Source organism: Camarhynchus parvulus, chromosome 3 (assembly GCF_901933205.1).
Source record: "Camarhynchus parvulus chromosome 3, STF_HiC, whole genome shotgun sequence".
NCBI classification, from domain to species: domain Eukaryota; kingdom Metazoa; phylum Chordata; class Aves; order Passeriformes; family Thraupidae; genus Camarhynchus; species Camarhynchus parvulus.
Window position 1 is genome coordinate 7389905 of NC_044573.1, and position 19946 is coordinate 7409850.

General features: G+C 40.9%; 1 protein-coding gene across 6 annotated transcripts in view; it reads left to right on the forward strand.

The window, feature by feature from the left end:
- The window catches only part of ENAH (ENAH actin regulator), a 91355-nt gene extending 76742 nt beyond the window's left edge, over positions 1 to 14613 (forward strand). For 3 of the 6 annotated variants that reach the window (XM_030946013.1, XM_030946016.1, XM_030946018.1), the window contains 8 exons: positions 196 to 335; positions 710 to 764; positions 1062 to 1110; positions 3207 to 3273; positions 5642 to 5704; positions 9051 to 9129; positions 10361 to 10418; positions 11562 to 14613. In XM_030946013.1, coding sequence (XP_030801873.1) covers positions 196 to 335; positions 710 to 764; positions 1062 to 1110; positions 3207 to 3273; positions 5642 to 5704; positions 9051 to 9129; positions 10361 to 10418; positions 11562 to 11599 — 549 coding nt within the window. In that variant the 3' untranslated portion in view covers positions 11600 to 14613. The remainder of the gene's footprint in view (positions 1 to 195; positions 336 to 709; positions 765 to 1061; positions 1111 to 3206; positions 3274 to 5641; positions 5705 to 9050; positions 9130 to 10360; positions 10419 to 11561) is intronic. The other 3 variants (XM_030946014.1, XM_030946017.1, XM_030946019.1) reach the window with 1 other exon arrangement.
- The last annotated feature ends 5333 nt before the right edge of the window (positions 14614 to 19946 follow it).

Below are 19946 nucleotides of genomic sequence, written 5' to 3' on the forward strand. Positions count from 1 at the left end.
TATAATATAATATAATATAATATAATATAATATAGTAATAAATTAACCTTCTGAGAACATGGAGTCAGATTCATTATTCCTGCCTTTGTCGGGACATTCCCAGCAAATGCCTTTCTTGCACGTGAACTTTGCTGGTTCCATGAAGTCAGCTCTCATTCTGTTGGCACATCTGCTGTCTTTTTGTGTGCTCTGAAGGGTGAAGACTCCTCCAGTTCGAGTGGAGGAGGAGGAGGAGGCTCTGCTTCATCCAAAACAGACGGTGGCCGTGGAAATGGACCCCTTCCCTTGGGAGGCAGTGGGTTGATGGAAGAAATGAGTGCCCTGCTGGCCAGGAGGTGAGGAGCTGTTTCTGCTCTGCTCCAGCTGCTTAGTCATCACACAGGTGGGATTTGGGCTTGCAGCTGGCTGAGGATCAGATGGAGAGCAGCTCGGGGTTGCTTTGGCAAGCTGATCATGTTTCATGAATAGCCATTTTTATGTGAGTGTAATCCAGTACTTCTGTGTAAGCCTTTGTGCAGCAGCAAGGGGGGCATGCAGACTTCAAATTGCCCAGTTGCTTTGGCAGGAGGGCTTTGCCTTTGAAGGTGTTTTGAAAGTACTTCTTAAAACACTAATTTTCATGAGGCTGTATAAGTCTTTAATTGCAGTAAACAGCATTCTTCCATCTTAAAGCCACAATGAGCTTGCTGAATTTTGTCTCTGCTTACAGGAGAAGAATTGCTGAAAAGGGATCAACAGAACCAGAGCAGAAAGAAGATAAAGCTGTGAGTTGAGAAATTTTATCTGATTCACATTACTCAATACAAGGATTAGCAGAGAGATTCCAGTGGTGTACAAGGGATTATTTATACTTCACTGTATAAAATATACATATAACCACTCCTCTGTGAAGTGCTTGCTCATTTTCTATATACAGTTGTGCAGAGCCATTTTAAATATATATATAAAAACTGAAATATTGAAACAGTTGAGATTGGTTCTTGTGAATCTAACAGATTAAAAAGATTATTTTTCTCCTTCCCTCCTCTCTCCCTATTCCCTCTCTTCTCCATTTTAATCAGGAAGAATCAGAGTCTTCATCTTCTAAGGTTTCTTCAACAAGCACACCTGGTAAGTAGCTCAGGTTTGTGAACTCTGGGACTCTGTAATGCTAAAATCTAGTGACAAATCCTGGTTAGCTCTGCTGAATTTTGGAACCTGCCTCTTCTCCCATGATTACAGCTAGGATTTTGCTGTAGAATGCATCCTGGTTCAGAAGATTATAGATGAAAAGAACATAAGTGAATAGAGTATAAATGCAGAGTGTTGAAATTCTTTGCCCATGATCCCTCTGCTGAAGAGGCAGTGTTTGGAGCTGTGTAGCCAACACAGTCAGTGAGGAAAACTTAAGCATTCTGCAGTTGGCCAAGAGGTATTGTCAGCATGCAGATGTAAAATATTGTAAATTATTGTCTCTCAAGAGACCCTCAAGACTTTCTTTTCCTGTCCTTTAGTCGTCCCTTGTTGTACCCTCAGTTTCCCTGGGCACCTCTCAGTACATACCTGCAAAAAGGGGGGGGCTGTGCCATCTAACCCTGCAGTCTGTCACCCCAAAAGGCACTGGAAGCAGAAAGGAAATAACTGGATAATGAATACACCAACTTTCAGTCTGTTCCAGCTTCCTCTGCTGATTGCTTGCCCATGTGTGCACTTCTCCTCCAGATGATTCAACCACTTGATGATGTGCAGACCTTAATATTGAAAACCACTGCTGTAGTGTGAACAAAACCTGGCTGGGGAATAAAAAGGAGTGCTAGGAGTTGTGTGTCCAGATGGAAATAACTGGCAAACTTAGTACTGAGATACAGGCACTCATCTAGAGAACTCAGACTGCAAGGAAATAAATGACATCACACAAATCAAGGTTTTCACACACCCCCCTTTTTTTTCCTCTTCTTTTACAAGAGTCTGCTTCATTTTGTTAAACACATTCTGTTAAACAGAAAGGACATTAGCCTTAGGAAAATTACTGCTTTTGGAACACTTCTAGTAATATAGGCCCAAAAAGAGGGAAATTAAAACCTCTGGAACTGGTTTCTTTAATTGGTGATGATAAGAAGCCTCACCAAACCTGTTAAAAATGTCAAATGCATTCAGAATTTGACCATTCCCTTCCAGTTGAGAAAGTTTTCTTTGTTTCTTGCTGTGAGATGCTCTGGTAATGCTGAGCCTCATCACTGGAACAGGTCTTTAAAGTGTTTTAAGAGGAATGCTTGGCATCCTTGAGCAAACTGCAGCCACAGCATAAGTTTCTCAGTTTTGGAGATATAGCTAAAATCCTACTAAAATAACTCCTATGGCAGGACAAGTCCTGAAAACTGGTGTATAAAATTAAGTTTAAGGCTTATTACTAGCATAAGTAGCCTGCACTTGGCTGGGTTACAGACTGTGCTGGCAGACTTCTGCAATTTAAATGTTCTCAGTATCCAGCTGCATCCCAGGGAATTTTCTGGTCAATAAGAAACTCTGCAAGGGCCTTTCTGCCTCTCTGCTTGCCCAGCTTAGCAGAGCTAAGCAATATGAAAGAAAGGGAGCACACCAAACAAACCCCAAATCTGAAGTGAAGATTAATAAGATCACTGGCACACTGAAGTCCTGAGTAAGTAATGATAGCAATTAATAACAATCCACACTACAGAAAGGCTGTTTTAACTTGTGCAGGTTGTAAGGAATGAACCTCCTTCTTTCTTGTTGCTGAAAGATACTCTAGTTGTGTCAGGTTGTATCTGCTGGCATTTCACTGAAACTGGCTCTGAATTAATTTTCTATCATTAAGAGTTTAAGAAAACTCCTTTAGCTTAGAAACCTATTCCTCAAGTGTTTGCAGCTGACTGGTTACATAATTCCATGTTTCACAACTGAAGCCATCCAATACCTATAAATAAATCCAATGCCTGTAAAATATAGGCAGACCTTCTCCCAGCTAGATTGAGAATCAAATGGCATTTACAGTGTCTGGGAGACCAGTGATACTTCCAAGATGCTCTCACTTGAATTCACAGATGACTACAACAAGAGGTAGCTGAATGTGAAGGAGCTAAAGCAATGCAATAAAAAGAGCAAAACACCAAGCAGCTCTTGAGTTACCAGATGCTTGAAGTTTCCTCCTATAAATTACACAGTGGATAGAAAAAAACAGTTTTTCATCTCTTCACTCTGTTTTTCAGAACTAACAAGGAAGCCTTGGGAAAGGACAAATACAGTGAATGGAAGCAAGTCACCTGTTATTTCCAGGTACTCCCCTTTTTGTACCAGCTGGTTTTCCTTACATTTGTTATTGTTGCACATGCTGCTAAAGATACTGGACTAGAATAGTAAAGATCATCTTTATGAGTCTAAAATTGCTGTTGTGAAACTGCTTTTAGTAGTTTTAAGTAGGAATGAAAAGTTACTTTTGGAGAATGCTGATCAGAGAAATTTTTGACAGTAAAATCAAAAGTTTTACCCAAAAAAGTTTCTTTTAACAATTGCTGGTGTATAACCTGAATTAATCAGGTCTATATTTGCCTACAGCAATGTTTAATTTTTTATTTGAAGTCTGAATCAGTGCTGCAGTTCACATGTTCAGTAGTAAATCTAGAGAATAGGTGTTCTTTCTATTTCTCTGCCACTCACAGAATGCCTCTGTGGATATTTCAGTTATCTTGGTAAGATTTTGATTCTGTGACAATTTTCAGTAGCTCTCATACCAATCTAAGAAAGTCCATCCTGAAGAAGTATAGAAATGTTTTACATCCTTCAATGCATCAACCAATCTTTGATAACTTGTCAGCTGGAACTCTGGTAGGGATTATTTTGAAAGGCATTTTCAGCAAGTGAAATGGCTACTTTAGTGAGTTTTTGGATATATATTTTGATTGTAATTTACTTTAGGCAGAAGGCTTGTTCATTTAGAATTCCTGTGTATTGTGTACACAGAGATTAAAGTGTTCTGACCCCTGATAATCTGAGGAAGTTACCTGAATTTCCTGAGAGAAAGCAAGAGAAACATGTTCAACTTGGGAATGCTGTGTTTGAAATTACTTGAATTCCCATTAAAATCTGGCTGTTGGACACAGCTATAAAAGATTTGATGATCAGAGTATTAAAAACAATTGTTCTGTGAGTGACCTCACTTGTAGTTGAGGATGCCCTTGGGGTCTTCAGTTCTAAAATGCAACACTTGTGAAGAAAGTATCTCTATTTTAGAATAAATCCAGGAGTTTGAGGTGTCTGCAGCCTTGGTTCTGGTTGCTTGCTGTGTTTTTTGTCCAGAAGCAGGTGCCATTGGTGGTGGTGTTCCCTCTGCCACCCTGTCAGCGTAACAGAATCCTGCATCACCTTTGGCCTTGGCTTTCCCTGCCCTCTCCCCCTCCTCCCCAGTAGCTCTGACCTGCTTTGACCAAGGTCCCTTGTGCTGATATTTTAATCTGCTTCAAAAGGTGGCATTGAGGGGGAGCTTGTCACAGAAATAATTGGGGTAAGGAGTCCTAAAGAACATTTTAGTGTTCATGTTGTGTGAGACAGGTGCTGACCTAGCCCTTTGGCTGTAGATACTTTGCTCAAATTGCTTATCCATAGGGTAAAGGGATTAATAAGTAGGTCAACTCTCAATATCTGACTCTTTTGGGGAGTCTGGGATGTTCTGAAGTCTTGATTCTACAGTAGGTTTTTGTAAACTGTTTCATGCTTCCAGTTCCTCTGATCTTTTTCCAGCTGGTGAAATTCAGAGGTTGCTGAGGTCTGTTGAAAAATATTTTCTGACCTAGAGGAGTACAGAGGATTTTTAAGATCTCTCTTAGATTTATTGGGGCACTCTCTCCATCGAGCTTTTGTCTTCATTCATCCAGTGGAAAATGCAGATAGAATTTAACTTGACGTGAACTTCCCTGGGTGTATACTCTAATCCAAAATAAGAATTCTGTGTTTATTTAATGTCAATTTTTTTTCCCAGTGCTGTCATAACCTGCTGGAAGGTGCCATAGCACATACTTCAGGCCTGCTGATACAATTTTCTAGTCAGTGTTGACAGCTTGCTCTGCCAGGATGAGGAAAATTTCATACAAGGAGAAGCTGTTAGAAGAAGTCTCTCTTGAATATCCTTGTATTTCTCTAAATTCTCTACATTTGCCAAGTCTCTCTCAGCAAGCAGCTGGTTAAACTAGCTTTGTTTAGTCAAGGGGAGCTGCAGTTTGAAACACTAACACTGTGTTTGCCAGGAGGGGATTTTTTTTTTTCACCTGGTAGGATGTGAGGATTTCTTTCACCTGACCTCTGCAGGGAGGATGTGAGTCACACGCAAGGATTAAGCAAAGCACACTTAAGAAAATGGCAAGTCAGCAAAATTTTCTCTTCAGAGCTTCCCCAGAGGTAGAGGATGAAGTTGTTGTTACCCAGAGAGAATGTCAGAAGTATTTTAAAACAAGTTAGTGTCCTGTCTAAAATCAGGCCTTTGCTTTTTGGAGCAAACAGAAAAGACTTAAGCTGTGGGTTTTTAATATTTCCTGAAACATGCAAGTAGAACTCTTGAATCTTCTGAAACCCCATGGTGGTTAAGGTGCTAAAAGTGAACAAAATGAAGACCTATAATAGCTTTTAAAGGTAGTGTTTCTCCCCCTAATAGACGGGAATCTCCATGGAAAAATCTGCTTGCTTCTGAAAACAGGTTCTATGATTCATTAAACAGGTATCATCCTGTTGGGATTTGAGACTTCCTAACAACCCCTTTGACCAGTTCAGGGTTGGACTTTTTCTACATGGGTTGGTAATCACCACATGCACCACCAGGTTCCTCCCCCACATTTTGTTGGTCCAGTTGAGCCCATTTTTGGACTGGTTAAAAGCAGATAATGTCAAAGGCAAATTGAGATGCCTTAAGAACCAGGTATGAATTCATATAAAATCCAGGTTTTCTGGCAGTCTCAACCTGCAAAGGTACAAAATTCCTGTTGAATATGCCAGGATTTAGTGGACCATTTGCAGTGTTTTAAGAAGCAGGTTTTCAAAACTGTAAGTTTAGATACAGAGGAACAGGAATTAATTTTCTAGGTGTGTTTTTACATCTGCTTTTTGATTAAAGACTTTAAAAACATTAATTAATATTTCTACTTGGAACATATTCACAAGTTGGTTAACATCATGTGTATTTTTTGCTGGAGATCTTAAGTTTCACTCTCTAGTGGTCATAAAGTACTGACATTGAAACCCTTCAGGCTTTGAGAGCTTTCCAGAGGTAAATGTGTTCCAGAGCCGTCTCAGAATTACTGAGTCAAATTCCAGCTTTGTTTCTCATGAAGGCACTCGTTGTGGTGATTACTTAATCTTTTTGTATGAAAAGTTCCCCTTCTAGCTACTTATCTTGGCTGGTGTATTCTGCATGTTGGCATGGATAAGAACTTTCCTTTGCATGCTTGGTTGAAGGTGTGTTAGGGACTGTCAGGTTTGCCTCCCTGTCCTGTCAGGCAATGCTATGAAAAACCACACGGGAGAGCTCTTCAGCCACATTGGGATGTTTTTATTCACTCCATTTCAATAGTTAATGTTTGCCTAAATGACAGCTGCATTCAGGCTGAAAAAGGGGAAAAAAAAATTAGCATAACTTGGGGAGGAACACAGCTAGATTTTCCTGAGATTAGAAATTATCTGTTTTGCTAATTATGGTATTTCAGGGTTTGAATTAAGAATGTCTTGCATTTTGGAAAGCAAAAAGTGAGCACATTGTCAAGATTGAGGGGCAGTGTTCATAAAGAAGCTTTCCTGGGGAGATTTTTAACAGATAGAAGCAGTAGATAGTTATGGTGGGTAAAACTGACCTTTTGTTCTAAAGATGTGAAGAAAAGGAAGCAGTCAGTTTGTGTAGAGCTTTTCTTTGAAGTCATCTTATTAATACATTGAACTCATAAGTAATTTTCAAAAAAATATTAAAGTATACTATTGATTGGGTTTTTCCATTAAGGCAGCACTAGGTGACTGTTACCAATTGCCAGGAGCTGAATTTAAGAGGATTTTTTTCAGTCATGTTGGATAAATGCTGTCATGCCACAGTGTATGGGAACAGAGCTACAGTCAATGGAAATGATCAGAAACCATCTATGAACTATCTGAAAAAATCAGTGTTCTGCCTGGAGCAGGTCAGGGCTCACAATTTCAGGTGTAAACTGCAAGTAACTCTTTAAATACCAGGTACCTGCTGAAACAGCAATGGCCAATGAATGTGTTTGAGCAAGGAATTCTTCCATAGTGAACTAAGCACTGTAACATGTAAAACGTTCTGTAAAAGATCCTAAACTGTGGTTTGCCTTCATAGCATTAGTGCACACTGTAGTTTTCTCTGGTGGTTGCAAGGTGAATTCTATTTTCCAGCTGCTTTCACTATCAAGTTACTCAATATTTAATCTTCTGTCTTACTCAGTGGATTGTGTGTTTCATTTTGGTGTGTTTCAAGAATAGTAATTAGCAATTTCTCTCTGGGAACTTACATTTAAATTGTGTGGACTTAAGTCTTTACAGCTGTGGCAGTTGAGGTCTGTGATCCCCAGGGAAGAACAAGTATCAAACCAACATTTTGATGTGTGCACCCTTTTCTGTTGGAGTCACACTTGGAGTGTTCTTTAGTTAGCAAGTCAGAACATATTCCTGTCAGGTTGTAAAAGCCAACCAGACAACCCAGTGTGAGGTTCATTCAGCTCTTACTGAACAAAACCAGCAGAATAGGATAATTCCCTTATGGATAAACTCCTGTCTTGTAAGGGAAGATGCATGAAAGCTCAAGGTAGTGATTTTGTAAAACAAACGAAGAAATAAAGTCTTTTTTTCATTCTTATCCACCTTTGTGGCAGTAAATCTGTCTGCAGCCTCATGTAACAAATGCAGAAAAATGCAGTGCTGGATGAATTTCTTCTATGTAGGAATTTTGAAGGGACACACTGAGTGTAGGCCAGAGATGCCACATACAAGGGCAATGAAATAGGGCCCAGCTTAGTCTACTTTACACTCTGCCCTTCCTTTAAAATTAGCAGACTGTGGTAATTCCAAACCCCTTGAGATGAATTCTCAAGAATTTTATCCACAGCTTCTTTTTGGCTTGAAGTTTTATAGGTAAGGGAGGGAGGATGTTAGCTAAGGTGTAAAATGTATTTAAGAACAGCAGAACATTCCTCCCTCTTGGGAGAACTCTTTTGGTACTCCTGCTGTGAACATCCAGGCTCTTCTCTGCTCACAGCTCTGTAAGTCCACGAGCCTGAATTACCCCTTGAATGAAAGAGGGGATCAGGAAAGAGAAGTGCAAAGGCAGGAAAACCCCCTTCTTTTGGAATCTGTGTTTAAAATGCAAGGTGATCTGGGTAAGCAAGATTTTGATGTCTAAAAGAAGAGTATTTCATAAGCAAACATGAAATATGACATAGTCCAAAACATTAGAACTTCCTCTCAAGTATCATAAATAAAGAGAAATCTTGGTGCTGTTACAGTGTTTGCTTTCAGTAGCTTTAGAAAGCAACTGATGGAATAATTGAGGTTGCAGAGGAGTTGGATAACATTGCTTGGGTCTGTCAAGGGTTGAAAATGCCCCAGGGTGATTGCTCAGCATTCATCATCAGCATGCAGTCATTAGTTAGTGGGAGTGCTTCCTTGGGAGACAGGCCCTCTTTTGAACGAGCAGGCAGTTACAAGAGGAAAGTGCTTGACATTTGAAGGCATTCAGCTTTTCATGCCCATTGTGAAGAAATCAGGAACCACTGACAGTGAAATCTGTCTGCTGCTTTGAAAGTTCTTGTGTTGAACTAATAACTCTTATGGTAATTAATATTTCCAGCGTGTGGAAAACATTCTTGGGTGTTGCTTTCTATTCTGTGTGGTATTTTGGGTCTGCTTGAGTTTTTCCCATCCTCCCACTCCCAACAGTTTTTGTTTTCCGTTCTGATTTTTTACTATGTTTTTGTTAGACAAATATCAGCAATTTTGATGGGGGAATCTCTTATGTATCCTGTAATAATAAGCAACCAGTAACTCCTGGATGTGTTTTTGTGCTGCAGACCAAAATCTACACCAACAGGACAGCCCAGTGCCAACGGAGTACAGTCAGAAGGTCTAGATTATGACAGATTGAAGCAGGTATGTGGATAATGCTTTATAAAAGGTTGCTGTGGAAGTTGGATATAAGAACTTGCAGCTGCCTAATACCAACTTTTAGATGTTTTGTTATTTGCAAAGTTTTAATGATTTAGTAATTACTAGTCTTTATTTTTGCCCAGGCATGTGTCAGTGTTCTTAGGAGCTGGAGCTGTAGGATGGAGGCTTAGACAGCCCTGTTAGTTTCTCCCAAAGTTCCTGCTTTTGCATTAGGCAGCACTCACAGGATGGTGTTGACATTATAAATGGAACTGGGAAATCAGTTTGCCTGGAAAACCTTTCCTTCTCTGTTTCCAAACAAACACCAAGCTCTTGGGGCAGCTCTAGCAGTACCACCATGTTTCAATATCAGATGTCAGCACCTGTGGTCGCAAGTTTGGGGGTGGAAGAGCACCCAGGGATGCTGCATTTTGTGCAGCTCTCCAGTTCAAGAGCAGAGGAATCCTGTGGGAGTTGTGGAGTTGGAGGTGAAGGATCTCCAGGTCATGTTTGGATCAATCATCCCCAAGTGGGGAGAGAGATTCTGGTGCAGGCTGCAGCTCAGTGGGTAATTCTAGATCCACTTTTACTTTGGTAGCAACTTCTAGTTGCTTCTAGACCATGTCCCCACATAGTGGTAGTTGGCTTTAGGTTGGTTTATGGATCAGTTTTGGTTGGTTCTGGATTGGGTCCTGGTTCAGCAGTTCTAGAGTGGCTTCTGGCCTGGGGAGTGGTTCTGGAGGAGCTTGGAGGAAAGGATGGAAAAACCAGCAAGCAGGGACAGCACTTCACTCTGTTCTCTTCATTCCATCACATTCCACTGGGACTGGGATCTTGATACCTTGGTTACCTTTTTTTTTCCCCCCCTTGGAATACTTCCTTGGCTTGTGGTGTTCAGTGAGCTCCTTTCTTTGCATTCCACATCACATTTCACCTGTAGCAAAGCTTTCTCATTCTTATCCCTTCTCCTCTCATAAATTCTACAGGAATCAATTTGTGGCACTTCTAGGGACTGTTTTTTCTGCGTTGTACCTGCACTAATAATGTTCTAGGGATGCCTTAGGTTTTGAGGATTAACTTGGAAGCTGAGGGGTGGGCTATGCTTCTCAGAAGGGTTAAGGATTAATGGGAAGAATTGTAGTGGGATAATTCTGGATTTCTCCCCACAGAAATTTACAGTTTGCTAAAACTAATCTGTTTGCTAATCTGTTATTTATGCTCTGACACATTTTAGGATATTTTAGATGAAATGAGGAAGGAGTTAACGAAATTAAAGGAAGAACTCATTGATGGTAAGTGTTGCTCTGTTCACTGCTGCTGCTCAGTTTTAGAGTAGCTGCAGGTGCTTTAAAATGTAAATGCAATGTATTGGTAGCCTGAGTGTGATTTATTGGTAAAAGTGGCTTTGTTCTTTGTCTGGTGGCAAAGCAGTGCTGCCAGACCTGTTCCAGTTGATGTGTTTCAGGGATTTCCCTCCTGGGGGTTTTGTTTTAGTAGAATATTGACACCAATGTGTCTTTCAAGAGTGGTTGAAGTGATGCTGTATTTGAGTGATTTGAAGTTATCCTTAATATCATGTGGTGGTAGGTGGGTTATTTTTAAATAATCCAGAGCTGCTGAGGTATGTATTTCAAAACTAGAAATATTTAGAAGAGAATTTGAAAGAATTTTAATGAAAGCTTCCAGCTTTCAGTTACCTCTTTGGTCTGTAACATATGATTCACAGAAAAGAAGTCTCACGGTTTTCATTTCTATTTTAACAGAAGCTATTTTCCTATGTAGTCTTCTGTACTTAAGGGAAATCATTGAGAAAACATAATCCTAAAGGTTCACCTGTCAGGAATTAAGCAAAACTCTGTATATGATTTACTACCTTGGTGGGCCTTTCCGTTCTTTTTGGCTTTGTGGAATGTACCAAAACGAAGTGTGGGGAGGAAAAAAAGTCGTATTAATCTAATACCACTGCTGATAAAATATTGAATGTCATCAACTGATGTAGAAAGAACTGGCTGGTTTGGGACTAAGGAGAATGTAGTGCTTTTCCCCATATTTTGTTTGTGCTGTGTTGTACCACGGCCTTTTAGACCAGTAGAGTGCAAACAGGGCCCTGAGGCTGCTCTTAAATAAATAAAATAAATGAGTCCATACTTAACACTCATTGAAAATCCCAATGGTGGTGTTTCCCACAGGCTTGCTGGAGGTGGGAACTAAAAATTAAGATTTCAGCATAAATTTTACAGGAAGAAAAAAAGGCAGTGCCTGGTTGATAATGCCACTTGTCTGAAGCCACATGGGGCTGCTTTAGGTGTTGGTTCTTCACATTGTGAGAGCAGGGTGAGCCTGCTTTGGGAGGGGTCAGTTGTGTGTCCAGCTTGCTGCCCTTAAATAAAGAATATTTTATTTGGTTTGCTAACCCTGTCTCTGTCTCTCTGCAGCTATCAGGCAGGAACTCAGCAAGTCCAATACTGCATAGAAAGACTCGTACTAAGCCGATGTGACTCTTTACCTTGATATAAAACTGACTACGTTTTGTGAGCTGTTAGAAGAAAACGGAGACAGACAGACGGACACTTGGAAGGAGGGAGAAACAACGTATTCTGAAAAGCTTCAGACACATCACTCTGGTGATAATGCTATTCCCCTCCTAGTTTGCAGCTTTTTTCTGACCTTTACAGCAGGGTGGAAAAGACTCTTAAAGTTACTGTAATGATTATGCAGAAATTCCTACATCTATCAGACAAGATCACAGTGCTTTGAAGTCTACTCATGTCAAGATAAAATTGCACACGTTTCAGAATTTGTTGTTGAGACAAAAAAAAAAAAAACAAACAACAGGGAAAAGCTTGGGAAGGCTTTTCAGAGAGGTTTTCTTTATTAATGAAGGAGTTAGCAAGTTATACTGTTGTACTTCAAATGTATCTCAGGTTTGTCTTCCTATCATATCTGATATTTCCAGGAGTAATTTAAAAGATCAGATGTGTAGAAATTCAGTTCACGAGACAAGGAGCAATTGGAGACACGTGCTTTGAAAGGGCAATATTTGCAAGTGAGGGTGACCTAGACGGTGATGACATATCAAGATTTTGGAATTTTATGATAGGAAGCCTCTCTAGTTAGCCTTCATGCAATTTTGTAGGAAAATTTAAAAAAAGAAAAAAAGCAAACACAGTCCAGAGTTTAAAGATGTAGATGCCTTCCTACATTGTTACGATGCTTTACCAAATCTAGGACTTCGACATAAAGCGAATCAGCAGTCAAATGTAAATCATTAGTATGTTGTAGATTTACAGTAGATTTTGGGGCTTTTTTTAGATTTATGCATGTGGACATTTTGTAATGTAACACAACACAGCCAGCTTTTTAATTAAAAGAAAAATTGCATGTCACAGAGTAGCCTTTTCATTTGTAAGGCTTAATTTATGCCCAGGAAGATGTGGGAAGAGGGAGGGGGAAGGTGACACATTTTTATTACTTTCTACACTTTTTCTTCATCTTACATGCATGTGTAATAATGAGGAAAACATGACTTTTATCAGTAACCATGTTAATGGAACCAGGTACTTGATCCTTTTGTATCTTTTTTCAGTTTTCTATTTGAAATTCAGTAATAACTTCCAGTAATGGTTCTGAAACTCCCAGGTGAACCAAACTCGTTTCTCGGTGAGAGAAAAAACGTTGTAGGCATCTGACTTGCTGAGGATGCCCCTGTGTAAGTGCATTGTCCTTCACCTTTTCACCATGACCCTCTGCTTCACTCTTTTCTGAGACTCCTTTTTTTTTTGGTTGTTCAATGAAACAGAGCAGCAGGAGTTACCTGAGAACCATCAGGTCACAGTAAATGGCCCCTTCTCCTCCTAATTTATCTGCCACACTCCTTTCCAAAAAAACTCAAAGCCAACAATAAACCCCCACAGCTCCACACAAGACAAACCCTGAAAAATAGCAATGAAATGCTATTGGTTTTGCTCAACAATTTGAGAGTCATTTTTAAGGGAGGTGAGGTGATACCTCTCTCTTTCCCAGAGTTTTCAATCTTACAAGTGTAAATTTTTTTTTGGTTTTTTTTTTTCTTTTTTAATGTGGTAAAGTTCAGTGGAATAGAAATTCTGCAAATTGGCTTTGTAGTGCTTTGAACAAAAAATATGGATCAAAATCTTCCCTTTTCGTTGCACTGTCCATTTTTCCAAGCCCTGTTTGCTTTGGAATCTGTGCTGATCCAGAAGAAAAGTTTACTTACAACTTGTGGAGAGATTTGCTTGCAAAGTACAGGCAGCTCCATTCGTGGCACAGGTGCTTTCAATAACAGAGCATCTAGAGTGCTGAACACCAAAGCAAAACAGCACTCAACAGCTTCAGAAAGGCTTCACTAGGAAATCTTTTTCCCATTTAAACATTGTCTGATCCTTTAGGTTCAGATTCTAAGGGAAGATGACAGTGGAAATATTGCCTAACTCCATTTATTAATTTTTTTATTTTTTTAATAAAGAGGAGAAACAACATCACTTTTCTGCATGCATTTATTGAAGGCATTAAAAAGAAAAAATCCATAGTAAGCTTGTCAAGTACAGTTTTTCTCGAAACAAGAGGAGGCATTTTCATCTTTGTTGATGTAGCTTTTTGTTTTACACAGACTTTTTGAGCAGTAAGGATGTTTACCCTTGTCAGAAATCACGTTTGATTCGTTTGTAGGAGGGTTCAGGAGTTACACAGTGGAATAGCATGGATGGCTATAAGTGGTCCAAAATTAAAGGCTGAACTTCTAGATTGTGCAAGGAACTGGCTTATGCACTAAACGTTTTGTGCCTTGGTCTACAATTAACATGATTTCTGTTTAAAAGAAAAAGGAACAGATGTTGTCTTTTTGTGCTGCTTCTACATACTTTCTGTAATCCCAACTTGCAGAACTGGTTCTTTCCAGGAAATTGGATTGAATTAAAGATTACTGTAGACATTTCCTGACCTACTGACAGTTGCACCGTTTCCAGAGATTTCAGTATTGAAAATGAACTGCAGAAGCTACGATTACTTTGCTTACCGGTGACTTAAGTCCTTTAAAAACCATATTGTGGTGGTTCTGTGCTTTTGTACAATGGATGTCTTAAGCTGAGGGCAGTTTAAGGGATCCTTCCTAATGCCAGGAGGGCGTTGCTTTCCTCAACACTGTGATCTGACCTGTGATAAACCTGCACTAGAGACGAGTGGCTCCCGAGTCAACCGCAAACCAACTGAATGTAAAACCCTTAGTGCTGGTGCTGAAATCTCTTCAGACAGTCACAATGATTTCCAGTTCCTTGTTTTAAAGTTACCAAGTGTCAATCAAAGACTGAAGCTGTTCACTAATGAATGTTGACTTTTCATGCATTTAGGTTTACCTTCTTTTTAGTTTCTCAGTTCATTCTCTGCTATTTTTATCATATTGTGTCATTTTAAATTTCTTACATGCTAACGTTTTGTTTGAGCGAATGAAATAAAATTGCAATATATACACGGTGCCACCTTTTATTTCTGGAACCTCATAGAAGACTCTCTGACATTTACTACTCAAAGTCCCCACATTTTTAATGACTGTGATCATTCCTTACTCCTTGATTCCACCTCTCCTTTCTGTTTCTCCATCAGAAGATCCAGTAGAGAACAGTGAAGACTTTAACCTTATAAAGAATGTAACTGCAGGGACTGTGTACATTCATGAACGGTGACTGCTGTGCATACATTAAAATTAATTTCCAATGTATGATGTGATTTACATTCTCACATGGCATATACACACTTTGGTCTCTGTATCCATGGAGAACATGGAGGGAGAAGGAAAGACTGGGAGGGAAATAATTGCAGCCAGTCTGACTTTTTCTCTTGCTGCTTTTATGTTCAGGACTTATTTTCAGTACTGGCAATAAAGCAGTGATCTACCCTGGCAGATCATTAGAGGTTTCTGTGCACTAAGGACAGTTTCCTCAATTTATCTTACAGCAGAATCCTGAGCAGAGCTGTTCAAATGTCCTTAACTTGACATCCTGAGGCTGTACTTCACTGCTGCTGTTGTTTGGCAAACCTTGGTCCCAGTGCCGAGTTTGGCACCAACCTTAGTGAGTTATAAAGGTTTGGGGTTTTTAAAATAAAATTATCACTAGATTCTGAAATGGTCTGCTGTTCTTGGGGCAGTGTAGACACCATGTGTAAACATTTCTGATTTAAGTGTCCTAAGAGTGTTACCAGCTCAGTCCATTGGTGTCAAGAGATGGATGGTAGCTGCTTTTTAAAGTTGTGTATTAAAAGGTAGGGAGATGGTCTGTGGTTGATCAAAGGGGGAATTGCCCTGGGCTCTTCTCAAAATGTTCAGTTTGGCTCAGTTCCAGTGCTGAATATTACTTGCCAATGTCTTTTACATCTAGTCATGAGAAGAAAATGCAAAATCAAGAAGATTCCCTCAGTTTTCAGTAGGTGAACAAGATGGGAAGCAAGAAAATTTTTTCCCAAACTGTTTTTTTACCAAAGACTTAACAATTCCTCTTGAAGCTGTAAAATTGTCTTGATTCTGTAGGCTGTTGCTGGGCAGGAGGTGATGGAGAGAAGGTGCAAAGGGAAAAGCCAGTGATTTTGGAGAAACTGGGGCCACTTCAAAGTTCTTGAAGAATAGGCTAAAGATCACTTAAACTGTTAAAAAGGGATGGTTTTGGGAAATGAGGCTTCTTTTGCTTGCTGCCTGGGAGCCTTAAGGTAGAGAGGAGTTGTGTATGAAATCAGTGCTGTCACAGCATGCATTGGCACGGTCAGAGGAGCTTGTTTTGAAGTCAGCCTCTTTGAGGGCCTACCAGGACTTAATATTTATTTGAACACTGTGGAAATGGTCACCTGAGACTGTTGAAATTGATACATCAGGAGATACATTCAAGTCAGTCTAGGTTTATAATCTTCATTAAAAACCGTGTACAGTAGAAACGGATGTAATTTTCCAAGTTATGGCAGAGGAGGGGTGGTTCTGGATGTTGGAAAAGCTCAGGCAAACCCAACAATCTGCAGGACACCTGGTGATCAGCATCCTCATTGCACAGGGCATTCCTTGGATAGTTGGTTGTCACAGTGATGCTGAAAGTCAAGGAGCTTTGGAAACTGCCTCCCTTTTATAACTGGATCCCAGTTGAACTCTGTCATTATGTAACTGTTTTCTAACATTTACATTGTAGAACTCGGTGTCCTGGATCTCAGTGAGTGTTACTCTCATGTCCTGCTGATAAATGCTCGGTGGAGGAGATGCGGAGCAGCTGCTGCAGCTGGGTGTGGCAGCTGCAAGCTGACATCTTCTCTGAGATGCTTCATTTTGCCATCATTGTTACTCAGTGCTGGGCACCACTTTCTCTTCCCTTCTCAGCCTGTTTTAGAGCTGTCACCTGTGTGACAAGTTCACTTCTCTTTGTGACTGCAGGTCTCTCTCTCTGCCTCAGCTGCTCAAGCACAGTAGAGTTGGGAGGGATCTCCCATCATCATCTGATGTTTACCATCTTTAATGTAACTTTTTATCACCAAGTCCCCAGCTGTTCCCTGAACAACATCAGCTCAGCAATAAAGTGCTGTCAGTGTGCTGAACTGCTTTTCCTTGCAGAGTCTCTGGGAACTGTCCTGCTGACACAGGCAGAGGAAACAAAAATAGAGGTGAGGAAGTGGGTACAGGAGGAGAAAGTGTAGGGCAGTCTGGAAGCGTTCAGGCTACCTGCAGGGAAGGCTGCTGCTGGAATGAATGAGGCTGCAGGAGGCTGGAAAACACAAACAGCTTTTAAACCTACTCTGGATGCTGATGGAATCCCTAAATTGAGATAGTCAGGCTTTCTGGGCAGTCTGAAGGCTGCTTGTCCATCACTCTAGGGCTAGGAAGTTAAAAAAAAAAATTACCTCTGTGTTGAAGGTAAATTTTCTGCTACTTGGCATTTTTTTCCCCAGTCCTGTTCTTGTGAAACCCCTTAGACCCCACATAGCTCAGTGAGCCCTGTGATGCTGCAGAACCAGCCCCAGAAGCCCTCCTGAGGAAAAGGGGGTGCAGACACACTCATAACTCCCTCCTGACTGGATCTAGGGCTACCTGTCACTGCCTGGAAGCCTTGTGGCTGGAGAAGTAGAGAAACAGAATTTTCCATGGCTTTTAGGCTGAAATCTTTCTTTCTGCCAGTGCCAGGCCAATTCTGCCTCAAAGGTGAGCATCAAGAAGGAGCCCAGTGATGTTTGCTCCAGTGATGAGAAAAGCCCTGCCTGGCTCTCAGTCCCACAGGGGCACTCTGCAGTGTTGGAAGCTGAGAGGGGTCCCAGGAGTCCAGTGCTGATGGAGCTGGTTCATCAAGGAGTTTATGGGGTAAGTGAAAATTCCTTGTGTTCAGAGTGAGTGAAGACAGAAATGCAGCCAGGGTTTGGATTCTCTGAGGTGAGAACCTTTTTATAGCCCATTCTTACCTTCCTTCTTGTTATGGGAGTGAGTGTCTCAGTCACAGAGCCAGTTCATGTGTTCCACCTCCCCACAGTGACTTGAAGCAGGAGCTGGGCACTCAGAAAACTCACAATTGTTGTTCTGTGCTTCATGGAGTGAGGAGGAGGAGATGACCACAACGCCCAGGAGCAGTGGGGAGCTCAGTCCTGTTGGGCACTGGAAGTTCAGGGACATGGGAGGGGCGGTGCCTGATGAATTCTGTGTCCCCAGAGGGAGAGGAGTGCAGTCAGCCATGGATGCAGCTTCAGGCTTTGTCTGATGGTCCAGCAGAGAAAGGGAATCCACTGTTTGTCACCTTTTTTCCTTTGTTCTCACCTTAAAGAGATGAGTCAGTGATACTCAGCAAAGCTGGAGATTGTGGGATCTCCCTAACCCTGGCAGCTCAGGGGGTGCACGAGACATTTTTGGAGGCAGCAGTGCTGAGTGAGGCCTTAAAATTTGCCTTGGTTGTTCTGTTCCATGAGGGAACAGATTTAAAAGATTTAAATGCTCTTCTCAGGTACTTTTGTGGAGCTGTGGTGGCAAACCTGCCCTGAATCTTCACAAGGTCACATGCCCACACAGATCTCAGAGTGCAAGGAGAGGGGAACACACTGCATACCAGTGGCAGCTTTCAAGTACTCTTTAAATTCATTTCTTTATAAAAAGACAAACAAAAGCACTCTTTGAGGGCTTCTACAAAATGACTTGCAAGCTGAAAACGTGGCGGTTGTGCAATTTATTGGTTGGCTTAGGGCTGGAATTGGGGTACTGGAGCCTCGGGGTAAATAGGTGGAGAAGTCACAAGTCCTCAACAGTGGTGGGCAATGAGAGGACTCCAGAAGAGAGGGGTTTTGGCAGCCAAAAATGCAAATTCCTTCCTTGAAAATGAAGGAGTAGACTTGCAAAAGGCTTCCAAGATGGTGGCAGACTTAGCATGGTCAAAACAATTAATGTTGTTTGGAGCATCTGGGTTTTGTGTGTGAGGAAAGCCAGAGGAGAATAAGAAAAGGGGAATGAGCACTTTAAAATTACTGCAATTTCTTGCTGCATTCCTTTTCACTTTTATGCCTTTATTTTTTCATTAGAGGTGAACTACATAACCAAAATAATGCCTTTTGCATATCTGATTAGCACAAGGGAGATGAGTTCAGGAGTGGGTGAGCCCTGCAGGGTCCAGCACAGCCTGGCCCTGAAGCCCTGAGCACCACCAGGAAATCTTTGTCATTGTGCAATAATTGCATTTTATGTATCTGCTGAAGGACAGCTTCATGGCCATGAAGTCATTGCTCTTCCCCAGTGTCAGCCTGCAACCTTTAAAGCAAATAAATCAATAAAAAGACCAAGTTTACCTTCCATGTTACTCTAAAGGCAAAAGGGTTTGTGATTTGTTTACTGGACCCAAATCATGACGGTTTCCCTGTATAACTCTCACCTATCAGGGCAAAAAACATTGCACATGTTCAAGCCCTGAGTATTCTCTCTGAAGTCAATACTAGTTTGGGGTTTTTTTTAGTCTGAAATGTTCCTCCCAGCCATCAGATGTAATTGTCTTGTAGTTACTGCAATCCAGTAATTGTAGCAACTAGTAAATCTAGTAATTGCCCAGCGTTTTTTATGCATCTGTGAAAAATATTTTAAGCAATAAAGTAAATGTGAATTGCAGGAAATGGCACCTTTGTTTTTTTTTCCTGCTGAATAGCTGGAATAGCTGAGGTAGAGATATTGGATAAATAAACAGCAATTACTGACAAGTCAGGGCTCCTTTTTGAGCAAGGAGCTGCAGGGCATCTCCAGCTCATGCATTTTGGAGCTGGCATTGCAGGGGGATGCAGCCACTGCAAGCCTTGGAATTTGGAGCTCTGCTACTGAGTTTCAGTAGAACTAAATTTTCAACAGGTAAAGGAAACTCCATTTAGGGAGAGGTTCCTCATTAGAATCTCAGAAATGGCTACAGGTCTGATTTAAAGGGAATGAAAATAAAGATGTTTCCATTACAAAGTTCTCTCAGAGGGGATTTTTAATATCATTTCCCAGGCTAATGCTGCCAGAGGAAAACTTCACTGAAGGGCTGCACCGATGAATCGCAGAGTGAAATTCTGTATTGCAAACTGACTTAGAAACAGTCCTTTTGTATTCTGTGAACTTCATAGAGATTTCATGTTCCAGTTAATTCCAGTTCTTCCTCTTGAAGATACCCTTTGGAGCAGCTGAAAGCATCACTGAGCTGTTGATGGAACTGCTTCCTTCCCCATCTGGAGAACAATTTCCAAGGTGATTTTAGTCCTAAAACAGCTTCAGAAGAGGCAGGGGGTGACTGTTCAGACTGTTCATGGTCTTTTAAACCTTAAATTCATCTTGAAAGGTA